The sequence below is a fragment of the Lupinus angustifolius genome, chromosome LG02 (genome assembly GCF_001865875.1).
Source record: "Lupinus angustifolius cultivar Tanjil chromosome LG02, LupAngTanjil_v1.0, whole genome shotgun sequence".
NCBI lineage: Eukaryota > Viridiplantae > Streptophyta > Magnoliopsida > Fabales > Fabaceae > Lupinus > Lupinus angustifolius.
Window position 1 is genome coordinate 3,213,429 of NC_032010.1, and position 20,909 is coordinate 3,234,337.

The window sequence follows — 20,909 nt, forward strand, 5'->3', positions numbered from 1 at the left end:
TGAACAACATACTTAAATCTCATCAACATCCATTGGTTTAATGTTGAGAGATCAAAGATTGAAGATGGAAGAAACAATGAGAAATGAGAGAAAAAGATGAAGAAAGGGTTTACCTCTTCTTTGAAAATGCAAGAGTGAGGGAGTGAAGTGTGACATGTGAGGCTTTAAGGAGAGAGGGAAATCAGATTTCCTCTAGGCAATGATGAAAAAATCTCCTAGGATGGCTAATGATGAGCTCATGAGATATGGGTGAAAGTGATGTGAGATTTGCTTTATAAAAGTCAAATTTCACATCCCAATGCAAAATGACCACTTCGCGGACACGAGCGTAAACATGCCCGAGTATTATCAGTCAATACTCGATCAGGTATTATAAATCGCCCGACTTTGATATCTGATTAGAATTTCGGATTTCGGCATTCCGAGTGAAAAATATTTAGAAAATAGATATGGGTATACTCATAGTCTATATTGACTCAAATGAAATTACAAAACCAATGGCGCGATCGGAATTCAATTCCGAGTTACGGAACTCAAAAACCACTTTTTGAGCCGTATCGGGTGAGATTCGCCCCCGACAGTGGTCCGAAACCGACTGTCTTCGAAAATCATGAAAATTTATCGCCAAATTGGAAATAGAATTTCAAGACTAAAACTCAACTAGAGTTTCGTCTAATTCTTTACCGAAAATTCTCAGAAATTCATTTTCGAAAATATAATTAATAACAATATTAATAAAATCTTATAATTCAAAATCATAAAATTCGCGGTGTTACATCAAACATGCTTAATAAAATTAAAACAATTCTTTTAAGGTTTGTTTGGGAATTATGAGAAAAAAGATTGATAGATTAAAAAGCTAAGAAGATGGAGGAATGGAAGAGAAAATGAAGACAATCTTCTCCCTTCTTGTTTGAGAGTATTAAAATTTAGATGAGGTAAACTAATAATAATATAATAATATTTTTATTTTTCCTTTAAAAATGTTATTAACAATGGGAAATGAACAATAATATGTAATTATATAATATTATTAAAAATATTTAGTTATTTTGATATTTTATCTCAAAAAACTTCAAATTAGTGGAACTTTAAAAGTAGGCACATGGATGGTTTGAGAAACCCTGCAAAACATTCTCATCTCCTTCATCAAACTTCCAAACAAGGGGGAGATCCTCCAAAACCACATTTCGAAACAAAACCTTAGAGTCCAAGACTATATTTGGGAGTTATAAGAGAAAGGGAATGAGAATAATCAAATGGTTAGGAAGGGAGATGAAATGTATGGGAAAGGAAGACAAGTTTGTCTCTTGTTTGTGAGTATTAAATTTAGATGATGATGGTAAGCTAATGATAGTGTTAGAATATTTTTTATTATTATTTTTAAATATAATTAATAATGATAAATAAATAAATAATAATATATAATTATATAATTTTAGTAAAAATATTTAAGTATTTTCACATTTTGTCTCCGAACAAACCAAAAATGGGAGGAACTATAAAAATAACGACATATGGGTTTTAAAGGGTTTGAGAAATTCTCAAAACCTTTATCTCTTATTCATCAAACTCCCGAACAAAGGAATAGTTTATAAATATCCTTTATCTTCCCTTCCAAAGTCACATTTACAAATAAAGCCTAAATATCAACATTAGTTCAAATGATAATGAAATATAATTTTTGAGTTGAGTTAAAACTTTTTTAATAATTTTGACTTTAGAATAAAACATCAATCATTAATCACTTTGCTTTTAACTATCTTTCAATGGAAATCAAATCATTAGAAATAATAGTTTCCACATCTATTAACAATATAATAAAAAAAACTCTCTCATGCCACATGTCATTTTCTCCTTACATTTTTTTCTTCATGTCACATGTCACCTCCTCCTCACATATTTTTTTTCCTACTTTTTATATTATATATTTTATATGCTAATAATAATTTAATATTAATTAGTGATTAGGTCATGTCGCTACCCCACTAAAATTGAGTGTCAGCTATGTTTTGTTATGTTAAAAAGTAATAGTCATTGAATATTAGATGAAATTGAAATCATTTTTCACATTCAAATTATTTCTTTACATTAATCTATCTATATAATTTAATGTTTACCATTAATCTAAGAATAATTGTACTTTTTCACCTCATCGAAGTTTTTTGACATTTTTCGCACTGAATTTTAATATTACAGTTCAGATTCTTTGAATTTTAATTTTTCTCTATTAACAACATAATAAAAAAATAATATAATAAAAAACTCTCTCATGCCACATGTTAATTTACCTTACATTTTTCCTTCATGTCACATGTCATCTTCTCCTCACATTTTTTCCTTCATATTTTTTTATATATTTTATATTATATATTTTATATGTTAATAATAATTTAATACTAATTGTAGAAAATTCAAATTAAAAATTATCAATTTATTTTTCTTATGTGCTTGAACATGCAAATACACAAGTAAGATGTATATTCTTAATAATAATATGAATGTATGGGTAATATGTGCGTTTTAACTATGCGAATGCATGAGTAACATGTGTTTTCTTAGTAATGCAAATGTACGGGTAACATGTATTTAATTACTATTATTATATTATTTAATTAAAAGATAACAATGGTATATATATTCATGGAAAATATATGTATTTTAATTAGGAATATAACAAATCAATTGTTAGACTCTTTTTATTATTTTGATTAAAATTATCATAAAAAATATTTGTCATATCCTAACTTAGTGTGTTTTTAATTTACGAGTTATTTTCATACAATGATTATTAGCTAAAACATAATCAAATAAATAACATTTAATTATACAATATTTGAAAGCTAAAAATATATTCAAATATTTATACACAATGAACATTAATCTAAAATAAAACATAAGCATTTAAGAGATATGCTAAAAAATCCTTATAATTTTATATCATACTTATAAACGTAATCACAAAAAATATGATGCAAAAATAACTCCATTTATTTATAATTTTATATAGAGAATATAGAGGTGAGATATTATCCAATATAATTTAAATTTTATTTCTTGAGTTATTTAAGAATCAAATATTTTCTATAATCACACTTTCAACAAATAAATGCTTATACAAACGCATTTATAATTGTTAATATTCTACATATACACTCAAAAATTAATGTTAATATTGCACCTATATGAAAGGAAAAATATAGTAATTCAATACATGATTTATTGATATTATAAAATATATGTATATTATATTTGCATTATGCATAAACAAAGAAGCAACTTGTGCAAGTGCACGGGTACACGGCTAGTTTCTCATATAAACAAGATGGATAAAATACCACTTCCTTCACTTTTCATTCAACATCTTTGAAAAAAAAATAAGTTTGAAAGTAGTATTTGTTTAGATTATTGAAATAAACTAAAAAACTTAACAACATATTCTAAATTCTAAAAAAATCAAATAAACTCTTTCTAACCCCATTGAAAAGCCTTAATTTCATGTGTGTAGATTAGCTATTTTTAAGTAAATAAATATATTTTTACATACAAATAAATAAACATTTATTAACCAAATTATGTGAAAAAGTTTACACTCTTTCATAAAACGCTTCGTTTCATTGCACTGCACTATTCTCACTAGTCTCTCTCTCTCTCTGTGTGGATCTGCAGAAAGTGGAAGAAGAAGAAGAAGAAGATGCAATGGTACTTTGTCGCTTCGCTCCTAACTATTCTCACTAGTTCTCAGGTCAATTTCTTCTTTTTTTCTCTCCTCAATTCCATTTCCCACAAAATCAATTATTTCAAATCTTTGTTTCATTTCTAAAATTGATTTTGATGATGATTCAATGTGGCAGGGAATATTAACAACCCTATCACAAAGTAATGGAGCATATAAGTATGATTATGCCACTGTCCCATTTCTTGCTGAGGTTTTTAAGGTAACTTAGTGTTCTCAATTTTATTTTATAGCAACGAAGTTCTGATTTTTTGCAAATGTGGTTTTTTGATAAGTATGACAAATAATCACTTTTTGGTTGATAATGGCTCAAACAAACATGTCCTTAATCACGTTGGTTTGTAAATATGTGATTTGATTTTCAGGGTCCATTTGCTTGAGCTTAAAAAATTGATTCTAGAAAAATAATTTTCAAGAGCCTGAAAAAATAACCTCAAACAAAGCTAAATTCAGTTTATTTGCTTCTTTTTTGTAAAAGTTCAACTGAACAAATGTGCAAGTGACAAATGGGATTTTTTTAATCAAAATAATCATTTTTTGAGTGAAAGTAGTTTAAACAAATAGGCCTTTTAATCACATTGGTTGGTGTTTGTATCATTGATATCTTTGTGTGTGCTAACATACAGCTTGCTGTGTCAAGTTTGTTACTATGGAAGGAATGTAAAAAATCAACTCTGCCGAAGATGACAACAGAGTGGAAAACGGTTGCGTTGTATCCCATTCCTTCTGTTATATATCTGATTCACAATAATGTTCAGTTTGCTACTCTCACATTTGTGGACACTTCCACATATCAGATAATGGGCAATCTGAAAATTGTTACAACCGGAATTCTATTCAGGTGCCATCTCTTTTTCATAATTTGATCAATGTGGAGGTCAAGCTGTATCTGTTAGTCATTGTTAGGTAGCGTTTGGTTTGTGTATAGAAGTATAGAACAGCTTGGAATAAGATGTTCTGTTTCTGTTCTGATTTCGTTGGTTCCACCCTTTTCAGTGGAACCAAAATGTTCTACTTTTTCAGATGTTCTTATTTTGTTCAATTAGCTTTATTAAATAAGCTAAAAGAAGCTTATTTTGACAAGATTCTCTATTAAGCTTATTGAAATAAGCTAAAAAGAGCTTATAAGAAGGTCATAACTCATAAGTATGTATGTTGTTATCATAAGCCTAATAAGCTCCCTATAAGGTCTATCAAATCCCCCCTAGTCTTTTGTGGTGTTACTGTTTCATAGAATACACCGAACACAGAACAAAACTTATATGTTGTGTTCCATCATGTTATAACATGTCTAACAAACGCCACTTATATGTTCTGTTTCTTAATTAGAGCTGATCTCAGAATGCTATTTATAGGCTGTTCTTAGGGAAGAGGCTTTCTAACTTGCAGTGGATGGCAATCGTGTTGTTGGCCGTTGGTACAACCACGAGCCAGGTGCCAAAATCTTATTATCTTACAACTCTATCTGTTTGGATTTTACATAAGAAGATATCTGAAATTTATGCATTATTTGATATATATTATGAAGTGAAAATTTAGATTAAGGACATCTAGCTCTATCATTTGCATAAACATCTAGCTCTATCATTTGTAATTTTACAATGTCATTTTCAGACAGCAAGATGGCTGTTTTGTAGTTTGTTTTCTGTTTTTTCATTTTAGTAGATACCATATTTTCATTCTTCTAACTTTTCCCTACTGGACTAAAAAATAACCTTATCTTTTCCTCCTCTGAACATTATTTATTCTTTTCTCTTAGTTGTAACTGTGTTGGTGACATGATTAAGTCATAATATGATAAGCTGTGTTGAAAAGTGACCATGAGAACAGGACCTAAGAGATGCAATGACCTTGCATGTTAAATTACATGAAAGTTTAACACAAATAGCAAATATATCAAATTCAGAAAATGCTCTAGATGGTTACATTAGATAATTCAGTGTTCTTGCTTTGACATAATCAGTTCCATAATATGATGGTTAGTATATGCAAGCCATTTTTTCCCAATGAATTAATCAGTCACATACTATGAATTCAGTTTCATACTATTAATTCAGTTCTATACTATGAATTCAATGTCCTTTATATCTACAAAAATAGCCCTATGATAAAAAATAATATTGAGATTGAACATCTACTGTTTGTTGATTTAGGTTAGGGGCTGTGGAGAGGCCTCATGTGACTCCATTTTCTCAGCTCCAATTCAGGGTTACACGTTGGGAGTTCTGTCTGCTTGTCTCTCAGCATTAGCTGGAATTTATACCGAGTTCTTGATGAAGAAAAACAACGACAGCTTATACTGGCAGAACGTACAGCTTTACACGTAGGTATTCTTTCTTGAATATGTGTGTAGTTCTTCTAATGTTGTTTTGTTATCTACTCAGATGCATACACACTAAATGAGTTTCTTTCTCCAGGTTTGGTACTATTTTCAACCTGGCACGACTTATTTTCGACGATTTCAGAGGTGGATTTGAAAATGGACCCTGGTGGCAACGTATTTTCAATGGATATACTATCACTACCTGGTTGGTGGTATTAAATCTTGGATCTACTGGTCTTTTGGTTTCCTGGTTGATGAAGCATGCTGATAATATTGTCAAAGTATGTTCTTCCACTCCACCCTCTTGAAAATCTCTTTTTCTTTTGTATTTGTCGTTCACACACTTCATATATTTCACGTAGACCTTGATATGGAATTTTCCCCTTGAGAATAATCTTTTTCTTATGAGGGAAATAAGTAATTTTTATGTCATACTGAAATGAGCAGTGAAGTATCACATAACATCAAAGCATATGGTCTGTGTTGATACCCCCACCACCATCCCTTTTTTCTCCCTTAAATCTAATTGTTTATCGTATTTGCTTTCTTAGGTCTATTCCACATCAATGGCAATGCTGCTGACTATGATAGTATCGCTATTTCTCTTCAACTTCAAACCTACATTGCAGGTAAGTTTCCAGCCTTTGCATTTCTTATATTTGTAGGAAACTGTTCCATGCACTCGCTCCATTGCCTAACTTTTAATTCAATCAATTTTGGTGCATAGAATTTGGATGTTAGATAGAACACTCAGACATAGGGGCGTTTGAAAGAGTTTATAGAACTTATTTGAGTTTATAAAAACACTTCCTAAGATTATACTTATGAAAATAGATTATGACCCTGCTATAAGTTATTTTTAACATATTTCAATAAGCTTATGAAAATAAGCTCTTTGGGGCCGTTTGGAAGAGTATATAGAGCGACCTTATTTGAGCTTATGGAAATAAGCCTATATAAATAGTTTATGGCCTTCTTGTAAGCTTTTTTAGCTTATTTTAATAAGATTATTGGAGCAGCCTATGAAAATATCCATTCTTTACGAGCAGTGTGATTTCGCTTAACTTTATATATATTATAGATGATGTTTCTTTTTCCAAACCCATTCTTTACAAGTAAATACCCTTGTTTTGTATTTTTTTTGTTCCGACTCTAGTGGAGGTAGAATTTTGTTGATATGATTGATTAAAACCTTTGATGCCATTGTTCACAGTCTATAATCGAATATAGATAGTAATTTTCTGTTTCTTTCATGATGCAGCTTTTCTTGGGCATTATTATATGTATGATGTCCCTACACATGTATTTTGCCCCACCAAATATGCTCTTGGATATGCCGTTAACAGTCAAACCAGATGAAGAGAGGCTCATTGAAGTATCTGTTGATCGAAGAACACATTCATGATGTTATATCAATATCCGAAAACAATGCTTTGGTAACTAAACATGCATTTGAATTCTGATTTTGGTTTTATTAATCACATCAAATAAATAAAATATTATCAAGTAAAATATGACATTGCTAGTTAGATAATGTGTGTAGCATTAAGTATGTAACTAAGGTCTTAATTAAGTAGCAAACATTATTCTGAATTAAGTATCACTTTAATTAAAAGAAATTGCAGTTTACAGTATATCAGTGTTCCTTGTTTCTTGGTCTTGAAATATAATCGCGCTTCGAAGTTCTTATACACGCTAAAGTGCTAATAGAAATACGATTTTTCTATCCATTGCCTATGAAATAAAATTAAATAATTTATATTGGGATGTGTTGTTGAAATAGTGTCTTTGATGAATTACCTTTTTATATTATTATTTCTTATCATAGGGAAGTGGTGTATGCTAATTTACCCGTATGCATTAAAATGGTTTTTAGTTTGATTAATTGACCAGTTCATTAAACATCTATAATATATATACATACATATAGATAAGTAGCTGTTATACTATTTTTGTTTCTGTTGATTTGATTTTCAATGCACTCCTATTGGTTCTGCAGGTTTTTTAAAATCTTTCTTTCAGAAATGCAGAATATTTTACAGTCTGCAATGATTCAGTGATTTAGAAGAGAGGATATTGAAGGAAGAGAATTGCACAGGATGAGGCTTAGAGTGAAACAGCTTCTTGTCATTGGCTTTTAGCAACATCACTGTTAAGTATAGGTTCTTGATTTTTCTTCCAAAATTTTCATCTTCTGTTAAGTTGTTTGCTTAGAGAGCGAACATGAGCGCAATAGTAAGGTTGTTTGTCTCGTGACCTGAGGTCATGAGTTTAAACTCTGAAAACAGTGTATTCCCTTGAAAGGGTATGCCACATATATCTACCCTCCCTAGACCCGACTCGGTTGGAGTCTCGTGCTTTATTTTAAATTGTTTGCTTCCACATATGCAGAGTTGGACCTCGTGTCTTTCTTATAGTATTATTTTGGACCTCTTATCTTTCTGGCTTAATGTTTTGATACTGAAACCACTTATCTAAGCTTTTTTTAATGTTTAGTGCAGAAAATTATACTTTCTTGGTTGTACAAAAATATATGGAAATGTCTGGTAGTTATTTGAAATGTAGCATCAAGGTATTTAATACCCTCCTCTATCATATAGAACTTAAAACTTTTGACTACTAATGTATTTTTAGCCACTCAATTATATAACTAGTCATTGGGTTTAAATAAATGTTGGTATTACTGTGTATATCCTCCTCATTGTTTTCAACTAAATATTGAATACTTTACCTTCTAAGTTGTATTTTAATTTTAATAAATTTTTGTTTTTGAATGATATATTCAGCATGAATTTGGCTATATATGCTAATAGCAAGTGTCAATTATATGCTTGTATCAAAATATCAATAAGACATTGGTCTAGTGATATAATGCCCCACTAAATTCTTAGATAGACTAAAATGTTAAGACTTCGATTTTTGTGAGTGACATTTATTGGGAGAGATAATTACACTTTGAGATTGATTAATTTTTTATCCATAGAATGAGTAGATATATTTGATTATACAAAAAATGTTGGATATTTGCACACATTATTTTATATTAAGCTGTTTTCAATATGTTGGGCCAATCAATTATAAGCTGGAAGGGGCCCATATATTATCTAATTATTTATCTATTTTTAGTGTTGATTTATTCTATTATTCTTTTCATATAAAGGAATATTCAGAAAGGAACACGCCTAAGATTAAAGAACTGGTAAACCTCTTGATAACTTGTATGCCTTTTAATACACTATAATATTCAGTTTTTTGGATTATTTTTTCTGAGTTTAATATACAATGATACAATGAATGAGATAGAGGCAAGTTGAAATTAGACTTTTTGGTAATATATGATGTTCAAAGGAACATTGTTTGCTAAAATCATGTTACCTTTTATTACACCATTTCTTCATTTTAATCCATTTTCAGTTTATTTACGATGATACACAATTTCTTTTTATGCATTTATAAATTTCAAGATAGAAGGTGAATCAACCATAATAGACCCTATTTTAAGGTATTTTCTAAGTCTCCTACTAAATATTAAAACATATAACTTTTAAAATAAAGAATCATAGTAGTTAAAATTAAAATTAAACCATTTAATAACATTGGTACAAAGAATGAAAGAAAACAAAAGGCTATTTAAGATGTCGACAACATGAATTAAAATTACATTGATATCCCCTTGACATTGAAATTATTACTAAATTGTAACTTCAAAAAGTAAATATCAATTATATATGTAACTCACGTCGACATTATGCTAGCCACAAAGTTGTCATTTTCTTCTCTATCACTTTCCTGAATTGCTCTATAAATTATTTATTAAACATAAACAAGCAACACAAAAGAGATCATATCATATCTACACACAAGAGAGAAATAATATAAGCATAGCAAGAAAGGAAGATCATTTATTGAAGGAGAAAATGGAGTCTATGACTATGTCTTCTTCTACAAACCAAGTTGGAGGGACAAAATCCAAGAATGTTTGTGGGCCTTTTAAGATGCCATTGCACTATCCAAGGTACACCAAAAAAGACTATGAGACAATGGCTGAGTGGAAAATTGATTGCTTGCTCAAACAATATGGGTTACCAATCATTGGTGATGTTCAACAAAAGAGAAAATTTGCCATGGGAGCTTTCTTATGGACTTCATCTTAATAACCTTCTCATCTTCTTACCTTGTCATGTGTCAGGATCTGTTTACGAGTTTGATTATTAGAGGGCAATGAAGTGAAGGAAAATACTTGAAAGTTATGAAATGCACTTACTATATGATTTTGAAACTTTCCTTTTTTCTCTTTCCTCCATCCTATAACTCAACTCTTAAACAAATCATTAAGGTTTTGATTGTTGCCAAAAAAAATTCTCTTTTCTCTTGTACAGGGTGTTCTACAAGTTATGTTTGTAAGCCTTTTTTCATGTTTGATTAAAAAAAACAAGTTTTCAGGTATTGAAGATGATTACTTATTATATTTAAGATCACATATAGAAGTTTTTATGGTTAGTTTTCAGATTTCAAGTGGTTGTTTATGTAGTTTGGCCAAAGATTATAATTTGGTGGCAGATATGTAAATACTTTGTATTATCTATATTAAGCTATTTTCTTTATTATTTATTATGTGGCTTGCACCTTTTACCCAGTAATTAGGAAAGATAACTATATGGATTTGATTAACTTCATTTTGTTGAAGCAATATATGTGATTTTTTTCTTCTAACATGGTGCTATTGTTAATTCCTTTTTATTGCATGTGCAATTCTAATTGTGTGCTTCATTTATTCTATAACAGAGAAATCATATATTCTATAGCTTATGATTTTTAGTTATTATTGCAATTCAAGTGTGCACCTAAGTCAGCTATAAAATTAATAAGTTTTTTTTATGTATTACTAAAGATATCCTTTTATTTTTTGGGTATGTGAATGCTTCTTCCAATAAATATTATTCCCAAAAATTGAATCATCAAACTCGGGGATCCAATGAAGCTTTACATCATTAAACTAACACATTGTTGATATAAAAATCACATACATTTTTTTATAAAATAAAACATGAATAAATATTTAGTTATGACTCTGCTGGGGTATATAAGTAATTTAGGTATAGGTCTGAGGTCTAGCCCACTTACTAAATACTTATTCTTTGTCATGAAAGTTTTGATTTCTACACTTTAATAATGAAGCTTCCTTAAGGGATTGAACACATAAAAGAATCTCAAATACATTTATTGAGTTTTTTTTATCCTGTTAATTATTATTGAGTTTTTTGGGAGCAATAAGACATCTATTACCAAAGCATGAAAGTACACATTTCCAGGTTAATATACATAAAGATATGACTGATCTAAGATAAGTTAGAACTACGTTTATCACAATACAATTTCAGACCCTTATGGATACAATTTCAGACCCTTGTAGTCTATCTTTGGTAGGTAGTCTTACATGATAGGCCAACCATTGTGTGAATTGTGATCTTGGTCTAGCAATGTTGCCATAGAAAATTCTCTTCCAACCAACTTGATGTTTGGGGCCTCTAAGTTCCATATACATCTTTCTTATATGGAATCTTCCAGTACTGTAAGCTTCTAACCAACTTAATGTGTGTAAAATCTTTGTTTTGCATTTTTGAAGATATGCTTGAGGATCCTAGAGCAATTATAGCTGACTTGGTATTCACTTACATCTTCACCTTTTAAGTAGTATGTATGAATCCATTTAAGCCAAAGTTTATTAGCTTTGGTGGCCAGGTTCCAAAGCAACTAGGCCATGTTTGCCTAGTTCCAATCCCCAAGTGCTATGAGATTTAGCCCTCTAGCATTCTTAGAATCACATAAATGGTCCTAAACCACATGGGCATTGAGCTTTCTTGTAGTTCTCGGTCTTTCCACTCCTTAAGAAAGTCCTACATTTGGCTTCAAGATGATGCAGGATCTTTTTCGGCATGGGAAACTGTTGGAACATGGTTTGTTGAAAACTATTAGTATGAACGTCTTAAATAGAGTGACCTGGGTCGTAACTTAACCAATAAGTATTATTTCGTACTATTTAAAATTGATGTAAGTTATGGTATCAATAGAAACACCTGCATCCAATAGTTGACTATTAAAAAAAGGACACTTTTGATTAGTTGAATTCTGCCTGCAGCTTGGTACTCCAATGATTTAGCCGTGCAGTGATTTTTTCAATCAGCGGGGCATGGTATTTACTATTTAGAAGGGAGTGCACCCATACAAAAATTAGAGGCTTTTTTTTATGTTTCTTACTGTTTGAGATCCACTATTATTGAGTTTTTAATAAAAATAACATACATGTGTATAAACGATTTAAAAATTTTATATTAAGAATAGAAATATTAAATTCCTATAAAAATTTAATCATTTCTATATATTTAAAGTGTCATTTTTTAAAGTATATAGTAAAGTCATTCTAATTTTTCATTAAAATAAAAAGTGAACGAAGTGGAAGTCAATTTCAAAGAAAATACACCATAATAAAATATGATTGTATAAGTTTCAAATAAATATTCAATATTGGGGTATTTGTTAAGGACTTTAATTTATTAACGTATAATTTATAAATAAAGTATAGAGTAAATTACAATGATGTCCCCTGATTTTTAGTAAAATTATACAAACCACCCCTTACTTTTCTACACCCGTACAAACCCCATAAATTTTATACTTTCATTACACTTATTACCCCTGCATGAGAAATAAGTATAATCTTTTAAACAAAAAATGTGATAAATGTAGTTAAGTTAAATAAAATATGGTATATTGTGGAGACACGTCCAAATAATATACAAATTAATGTATTTTTTATTATTTTTAGTTACAAAATACATCAACAATTCTAAAGAAATATTATTTAAATCGCTCTTATATTATATTGTAACGAACCAAAAATAATAAAGAGATATTGACTTATATATTATTTGGATTTGTCTTCATAATATACCATGTTTTGTTTAATTAATTACATTTATCACATTTCATGTTTAGAAGATTATACTTATTTTTCGTGTATGGTAGTCAGTGTAATGAAAATATAAAATTTAGGGGGTTTGTGTAGGTGTAAAAAAGTGAGGGATAATTTGTGTAATTTCTTTAAAAATCAGGAGATGTTAGTGTAATTTACTCTAAAATATATTGTGATTTATGTGAGGCCCTTTGTTTCACCGTGATTCAAAATACGTCATGGATGGGCAAGCTTACCAAGGTTCGGTCAAATACCAAGCATAGAAGATTCGGTCCTTATAAACGATGATTATGTCCAGATAATTAACCAAACTAGATAAAAGACATAATTGACTGGACAAGGCCTAGACAACTATATATGAGACCATAACCTTCTGCCACTAGACTTTCATGCCGCTTATATAAGACTAGCATGTCGCTTAAACAACACAAATTGTTGTCACAATTGCACATGTCGCAGGTACATTGTACCAACAAGGTCATTCTTAATATAGCTATGACAACTAAGACATGCTATAAGTCAACTATCTTAGGAGTATGGATTTGCCTGGATAAAGCAACTCATGCTTATTTGGAACAAGCTTAATAGGAAAAGATGATTATTCATGCCAATAATATCTATTAGGAAATATTTCATGTACACCTCCTCTATAAATAGGGGAGATGTTTGATAATGAAGTTAACACATAATATTCTCTCTATATTCTCACTCTTGCATTATATTTTCTCTATACATATACTTCTCATATTGACTTGAACGTCAGAATATCTTTCAAATACTCACCTATGTGGTCCTAGATTATACTTAGGAGACATTTCATCTATATCTTGCATGTATTCAAACATCCCAATCCAAAAACTTTCACACCAAAGAATAATGACGCCGGACATGACTTATTACATCATGATGATCTATGGAAATTAAATAAACCCTTCAGTCATATTGAAGCAATACCCACCAATATGCCTAAAAACTATAACACCTCTCACTCAATTCTGAGTCCTGAGTCCCACATACCCCATCCAACGATGTCAACAGAACTCATGTGACCATTGAAATTAAACATTGAAATATATACATGTTTTAATTAAACATTGCTTATAGAAATTGAAATAAATATTTTTTAAATCGAAAATTGAAATAACCTAAACTTTGCGAATACACTAAAAAGTGCTTACTATATAAACATTTAGAATAAAGAAATAAAAGGTAAGAGTAGCAATGATGACTATAACAAAATGAATCACATCATTTGAGCCATTTTCATTTTCCCTCTTTTTCTTTCTCTCTTTCTTCCTTACTATTTGTTTCAAATTCCAAACCCTAATTTCGTTGTGATTTTGGCGAGAAACAAACCGAAAAAGAATGCCTCGAGAAATCATCACTCTCCAGGTTGGACAATGTGGAAACCAGATCGGAATGGAGTTCTGGAAGCAGCTTTGTCTCGAACATGGAATCAGCAAAGAAGGAATCCTCGAAGATTTCGCTACTCAGGTTTCACTATTTCACTCTATTTCATCTCCTTTAGGGTCAAGTTTTCAACTTTGTTTCTCATGGACTAACACTAAATAATGGGCTGCACTTTTTCTAGCCATTTTTTTACTATTTACTAATTTCTCGATACTATATACAGTTGGTCCTAATCTCGGATAAAAGGTGAAAGTTGTGTTAGACAGTCCGATGCAAACATTAAACATTGTAGAATCTATATGTTATTATATGGATCCATCTTTTTTATTCAGCTATCTTTTAAGAGTAATATCACTTAAAATCACATTCTTCTCACCTTATATGCTAATTGTCAAACCTCTCTAGGGCCTTGTTGCAACTTTGCGTGAACAATCCAAATCCTATTCATACCTCAAATAGTATATAAGTATCATTTTTGATCGTGTAAGTTACTTTAAAAGGGAAAATGGGAAGTATGACTGTTGAGTTTACAGTTTCTGGGTTGCCGGTTGCCATAAGTATGCGAGTATTGTTGTTTCAGATTGAGTTTTCTAGTTACTGTTATTATTTAAATTAATTTCGTTATGAACTTTGATGAGCGGCGGAATGATTAGATATCTACAAGTATGCATCATTTCCGAACTTGTGATTTGTGAAGATCAGTTCTATATTTAATAATTTGATTCAAAATGCCGCAGGGAGGTGATAGGAAAGATGTGTTCTTCTATCAAGCTGATGATCAGCATTATATACCACGAGCTTTACTGATTGACTTGGAGCCAAGAGTTATTAATGGAATTCAAAATGGTGAATACCGGAATCTCTATAATCATGAGAACATCTTTCTTTCAGATCATGGAGGTGGTGCAGGAAACAATTGGGCCAGTGGATATCATCAGGTTTTTTACTTGAGCATTCTGTATTTTGAGTTGCATACCTTCTTTTGACAAAATTTTGTTGCTTCCACGAGTTCTGTTTCCATCTCAATATTTCACAGTATTTTGTAGTGAATTTGTATCATGTTAATCTAGTAAATGTCATGTCACCATATGGAGATGTTTTAGTAATTTTGTGCGGTGGTTTTCCATTAGTTTGGTGGTATACAATATGCCCATAAAGATGAAGTTTGAATGTCTGTATTTATGAACAGACACTCATGATGGTTGTGAATTGACACAGTAGTCAACATTGGGAATCAATTAATAAGACTGCCGATGAGCTTCTTTTAAGACTCTGTTGTTCAGCAATGCTGTGTAGCATGCAGTTTTAACGGATATCAATTGATGATTCTATTTATTGGAGATTGAGAGTAAACTGGCACCTATATAATTACTGAAAATTGCTGCTTTACAAGAAATCACTGGGCAAGCATTTGCACATGTATAATGATAGACACTGGTATCAATGTAAGAAGAAATAGAAGAGCAAATGAAAAGAAAAGCCCCTAACCCACAATCTGTATGATTTGTGGTAGGGTTCTAAAAGGTTTATTAGGTAGAAGATGATATTACAAGAGTAGTTTGCAAGGTTACACAATGGATCCCTCGATCATTCTCTGGTTCCACAACCAGTTACACTCCAACTGTCCCCCCCCCCCTTTTCAGTAACTACCACTTTCCCTTTTATAATCTAACTAACTAACTGCTAAGAGGAGAAAGTGGTCAAATAACTATCACTTAACTACATTTCTCTTACTCCTTGTGTAAACGTGCTTAATATAAGGCTTAGGAATAGACTTAGCCTTATCAATACCCTTCCCTAAAAGAACTAACTTGTCCTCAAGTGAAAAAATTGGAAATCTTTATTGTAAAATAGCTGCTCCTTCCCAAGTGCTATCATGATTGGGAAGATCTTGCCACTTAACAAATACTTCTAAATTTCCTTGTTCATCTTGTCTACTGTCAAGTATTCCTTCTGGATTGACCTCCAACTCTAATTCTTCATTCATCATGGGAGGCTGCTGGTTAGGTTTTAGGGCCCTTTTCAAGAGAGATACATGGAATACTAGGTGAATTTTTGCATGACTAGGCAAGGCCAGCTTATAAGCAACAACCCCTATCCTGCTAATCACTTGATAACGGCCATAAAACCTTGGAGCTAACTTAGCATAGGGCCTGCTAGCCAATGATTTGAGCTTGTAAGGCTGTAGTTTAAGATACACCCAATCACCCACTGCAAATTCTACTAATCTTCTATGCTTGTCAGCTTGCTGCCTCATTAGATTCTGGGCCTTCAATAGATTCTGTTTCTAGGATCCTGTCCCTTTGGTCAAGCAATTGGTTCACTTCCTCCACCCTAGACGGAATAGCTCCTGCTTTTAGTAGTGTAGGGGCTTCTCTCCCATATAAAGCCTTCAATGGTGTCATTCCAGCTGAGCTATTATAATTGGAGTTAAACCAAAACTCAACTCACTGTCTAGGCCTGGGACCTACAAAGCATCTGAGATATGTTCTTAGACATCTATTAGCCACTTCAGTTTGCCCATCTGTCTGTGGATGGTATGAAGTGCTGAGTTTTAGTTTGATGCCAGCCAATCTGAACAACTCATTCCAAAATTGGCTTAGGAATAAATGGTCTCTATCAGACACTATGGATGAAGGGAATCCATGTAATCTGACTACCTCCTTTAAGAAAACAATGGCCACCTCCTTGACTGAATAAGAGTGCCCCAAAGGAAAGATGTGAACATACTTAGATAACCTGTCCACCACCACAAAAATAGTATCCTTGCCCTTCACCTTAGGCAACCCCCTATGAAGTTCATGGATATATCCATCCAAACCTGTTGAGGGATAGGTAGGGGTTGAATCAAGCCTACAGGAGCTAGGGTAGAATATTTATTTCTCTGGCACACTACACAACCTTCTACAAAACTCTCGATATCTGACATCATTCCTTCCCAAAACAGAAAACTGGCAATCTTCTTATATGTTTTGAAAAACCCAGAATGACCCCCCATTGGTGTTTCATGAGATTCAGCCAAAATAATAGGAATTTTGTTAGATGTCTTTGAGAGAACCAACCTTTCCTTATAGTAAAGTATTCATTTCTTCAGTTCAAACTCAGGATGAGTACTAGGAGAAACCATCAGATCTTGAATAACGCTTGACCACTTGGAATCTTGTTGCAATTCCTGGTTCCAATTGTCCACTTCATCACTGGTTAATAGGGAGATGGCAGAGTACATTAATCTCCTTGACAAAGCATCTGCTACAGAATTCTTATGCCCTGGTTTATACTGAATTTCAAATTCTAGACCCACCAACTTCACTGTCCATTTAAATTGCTCATCTGTAAACAACCTCTGCTCAGTTAAAAATTTCAAGCTCTTTTGATTTGTCTTGATGACAAAATGCCTCCATAACAGATAGTGCCTCCATTTTTGGATGGCTTGAACCAAAGCCATGAGCTCTCTTTCATACACTGATTTTTGCTGAGCCCTAGGAGATAATCCCTGACTCTAGAATGCTAAGGGCCTCCCACTCTGCATTAGGACAACCCGTAACCCTTTACTTGAGGCATCTGTCTCCAACACAAACTCCTTAGTAAAGTCAGGTATTGCTAGCAGGGGTAAATCTACCATAGCTGCCTTCAACTTCTCAAAAGCTTATGTAGATTCTTGAGCCCAACTGAAACTATCTTTCTTGAGTAAATCAGGGAGTGGTTTGGCCATTTTTCCATAATCTTTGACAAACTTTCTATAATATCCTGTTAGGCCTAGAAATCCCCTTAATCCTTTAATAGTAATAGGCTGAGGCCAAGTCTGCATACCCTCAACCTTGGACAAATTTGCAGCCACCCCCTTCCCATAGATTATATGCCTCAAATACTCAATGCTCTATTGGCCAAAGCTGCACTTTTTCTGATTTGTCTTTAGAGAGTGTTGAATTAACAAGGCCAAGACTGATTGTAAGTGTTGCACATGAGAAATTAAATCAGGACTATATACTAAGATTTCATCAAAGAACACTAGGGTAAATTTTCTCAAGTAGGGTCTCAAAATTTTGTTCATTAGGGCCTGAAAAGTTGAAGGGGCTAGTCAGCTCAAAGGGCATGACCATGAACTCATAATGCCCATCATGAGTCCTAAAAGCAGTCTTTTCTACATCTTCCTCCCACATTCTAATTTGATGATACCTTGATTTGAGATCCAGTTTGGAAAATACCCCTGCCCCCCCAATCTCATCAAGTAATTCATCAACAAGAGGGATATAGAATTTATTAGGGATGGTGACCTTATTGAGAGCCCTATAGTCTACAAGAACCTCCACCCCCCATCTTTTTTCTTCACCAATATGATAGGGCTTGAGTATGGACTTATGCTGGACCTGATCACACCAGCCTCCATCATTTCAGCAATCAACCTTTCTATCTCTGCCTTATGATAATGAGGGCACTTGTATGGCCTGAGGTTGGGTACCTCTGCTCCTTCCTTTAGGTGAATGGCATGATCTTGCCTCCTAGATGGTGGAAGGCCCTGAGGATCCTGAAACACCTCTTGTTACTGTTGTAGCATCCCCTGTATTTCCACTGGCACAACTTCCTCAATCCTGGTCTGATTTTTGGGGCCACACTGAACTAGCAACCCTTCTTCTTCCTTCAATAGAACCTGCATGAAGGCTCCCAATGATAACTCTGTTTTAGTTAATGCAGGGTCACCCACCAATGTGATTGTTGAGTCTCCCTTCTTCACATTTAAGACCATCTTCCCAAAATCAGCCCTGATTTCTCCCAAGTCTGCTAACCAGCCAATTCCCAAGACTAAGTCCACCCCTTTCAAACCAAACAAGTAAAAGTCTTGGACCACCTCCAAGTCTTGAAGGTTTAACCTGAGGTGAGTACATTTACCTTGACACCTGACTTGGTGACCATCCCCTACCTCTACTACATAGGTTTTAGTCCTTTCTATCTTCAACTTCAAGCTGTCCACTAAATCCTCAGCAATGAAATTATGGGATGCTCCACAATCTATCATGATTACCACCGGAGTACCTCTAAGAATCCCCCTCATCTTCCATGATTTAGTAGAGGTAAGTCCCTTCATAGAGTAAAGTGAGAGTTGCAAAGAATTTAAGGCTTCTTGCTCCCCTCCCCCCCTCCAGGTCTCCATCAAGGTCCTCCTCTTTAGCCATGATTATCATCCCTAACTGTCTATGTTTGCAGACATGATCCCTAGTGAAGGGTTCATCACATTTGAAGCATAGGCCCTTTTCCCTCTTCTCCTTCATTTCTACACTAGTGAGCCTTCTATAGTCCCCCTGACCTTAGAACTCTCAGCCTCCTGGGTAGACCTAGTGTTACCCCCTGCACTTCCCACAACTGACCCCTCTCTTCTATTATTGCTAGTTGATGAATTTTCCACATATACCACCTTGCTATAAGGGTGCCCCTTATAGGGAACTCCAGATCTAGTGGAACCCGAACTAATGTTTCTACTCATTACCACATTCTTTTGCTCAATGAGGATAGCCTTTTTGATGATCTGAGACAGGGTTTCTAATTCATACAACTTCACTTCCACTCTTATTTCCTCTTTCAACCCATTTAAAAAAATACCCCTAATAAAATCCTTGTCAACTTCTTGCAAAGCCCCTGCATATTTTTCAAATTCTTCGACATACGCTTCTACGGTTCCTTCTTGTTTTAAGGACAATAGCAATTCGAAAGGATTTTGTACTATAGAGGGTTGAAAACGTCTTACCACAGCTAATTTGAAGCTGTCCCAGGTTGGGAGGGGTTACAACGCTCCACCACTGAAACCAACTTAGAGCCTTGCCCTCAAGGGCCACCGTGGTAGCTTGCATCCTTTCCTCCTCAGTCACAACTCTTAAGGTGAAATACCTCTCCAATCTTTGCACCCACCCATACGCATCATCTCCCAGAAAGACTGGTATCTCTAGTTTACGCCATGTGTCCTGAGTTGGACGTGTTCTGTGACTTTCTACCTCCTCTTCGTTCTCGTTGCCTACCCCCACAGAATCGTCTCCCAAGGGTATGCCCAACTTCATCGCAATCGCCTCCATTAAGTTTTCAGTTTTCTTGGTACGAGCCTCATTAAGCTCGAGGCGTAAACGTATCGCTTCCCGTTCTTGTCGCATCTCATCCCTCTCTTGCACCTAGCTATCATTCTCCTTGGCCATTCTTCGAGTAGATACCATACGCAGATCACAACGACGATGGTGGTCCTCACTTCCCTCATGCACCAGAAACGGTGGTCTGATACCAGTGATAGACACTGGTATCAATGTAAGAAGAAATAGAAGAGCAAATGAAAAGAAAAGCCCCTAACCCACAATCTGTATGATTTGTGGTAGGGTTCTAAAAGGTTTATTAGGTAGAAGATGATATTACAAGAGTAGTTTGCAAGGTTACACAATGGATCCCTCGATCATTCTCTGGTTCCACAACCAGTTACACTCCAACTGTTC

General features: G+C 33.2%; 2 protein-coding genes across 6 annotated transcripts in view; both read left to right on the top strand.

The window, feature by feature from the left end:
* Positions 3,601-8,237, top strand: LOC109332976 (CMP-sialic acid transporter 1). Of its 3 annotated transcripts, none has more exons than XM_019568176.1 (9): positions 3,601-3,745; positions 3,855-3,938; positions 4,363-4,577; positions 5,092-5,170; positions 5,890-6,059; positions 6,154-6,340; positions 6,611-6,688; positions 7,321-7,495; positions 8,059-8,237. In XM_019568176.1, the coding sequence occupies exons 1-8, from the start codon at positions 3,695-3,697 to the stop codon at positions 7,462-7,464; spliced, it is 1,008 nt and encodes a 335-aa protein (XP_019423721.1). In that variant the 5' UTR covers positions 3,601-3,694; the 3' UTR covers positions 7,465-7,495; positions 8,059-8,237. The 3 variants fall into 3 exon arrangements, with proteins under 3 accessions (XP_019423721.1, XP_019423730.1, XP_019423737.1); XM_019568185.1 differs by having other exon boundaries at positions 8,128-8,237; XM_019568192.1 differs by having other exon boundaries at positions 8,117-8,131.
* Positions 14,246-20,909, top strand: part of LOC109332992 (tubulin gamma-2 chain) — a 10,603-nt gene continuing 3,939 nt past the window's right edge. For all 3 annotated transcript variants that reach the window (XM_019568214.1, XM_019568222.1, XM_019568206.1), the window contains exons 1-2: positions 14,246-14,526; positions 15,180-15,380. In XM_019568214.1, coding sequence (XP_019423759.1) covers positions 14,398-14,526; positions 15,180-15,380 — 330 coding nt within the window. In that variant the 5' untranslated portion in view covers positions 14,246-14,397. The remainder of the gene's footprint in view (positions 14,527-15,179; positions 15,381-20,909) is intronic.

Coding starts and splice junctions, on each gene's coding strand:
- LOC109332976 (XM_019568176.1), top strand. CDS start 3,695: ATGCAATGGTACTTTGTCGCTTCGCTCCTAACTATTCTCACTAGTTCT. Junction 3,746..3,854: donor CTATTCTCACTAGTTCTCAG/GTCAATTTCTTC, acceptor TCAATGTGGCAG/GGAATATTAACAACCCTATC. Junction 4,578..5,091: donor ACAACCGGAATTCTATTCAG/GTGCCATCTCTT, acceptor TGCTATTTATAG/GCTGTTCTTAGGGAAGAGGC.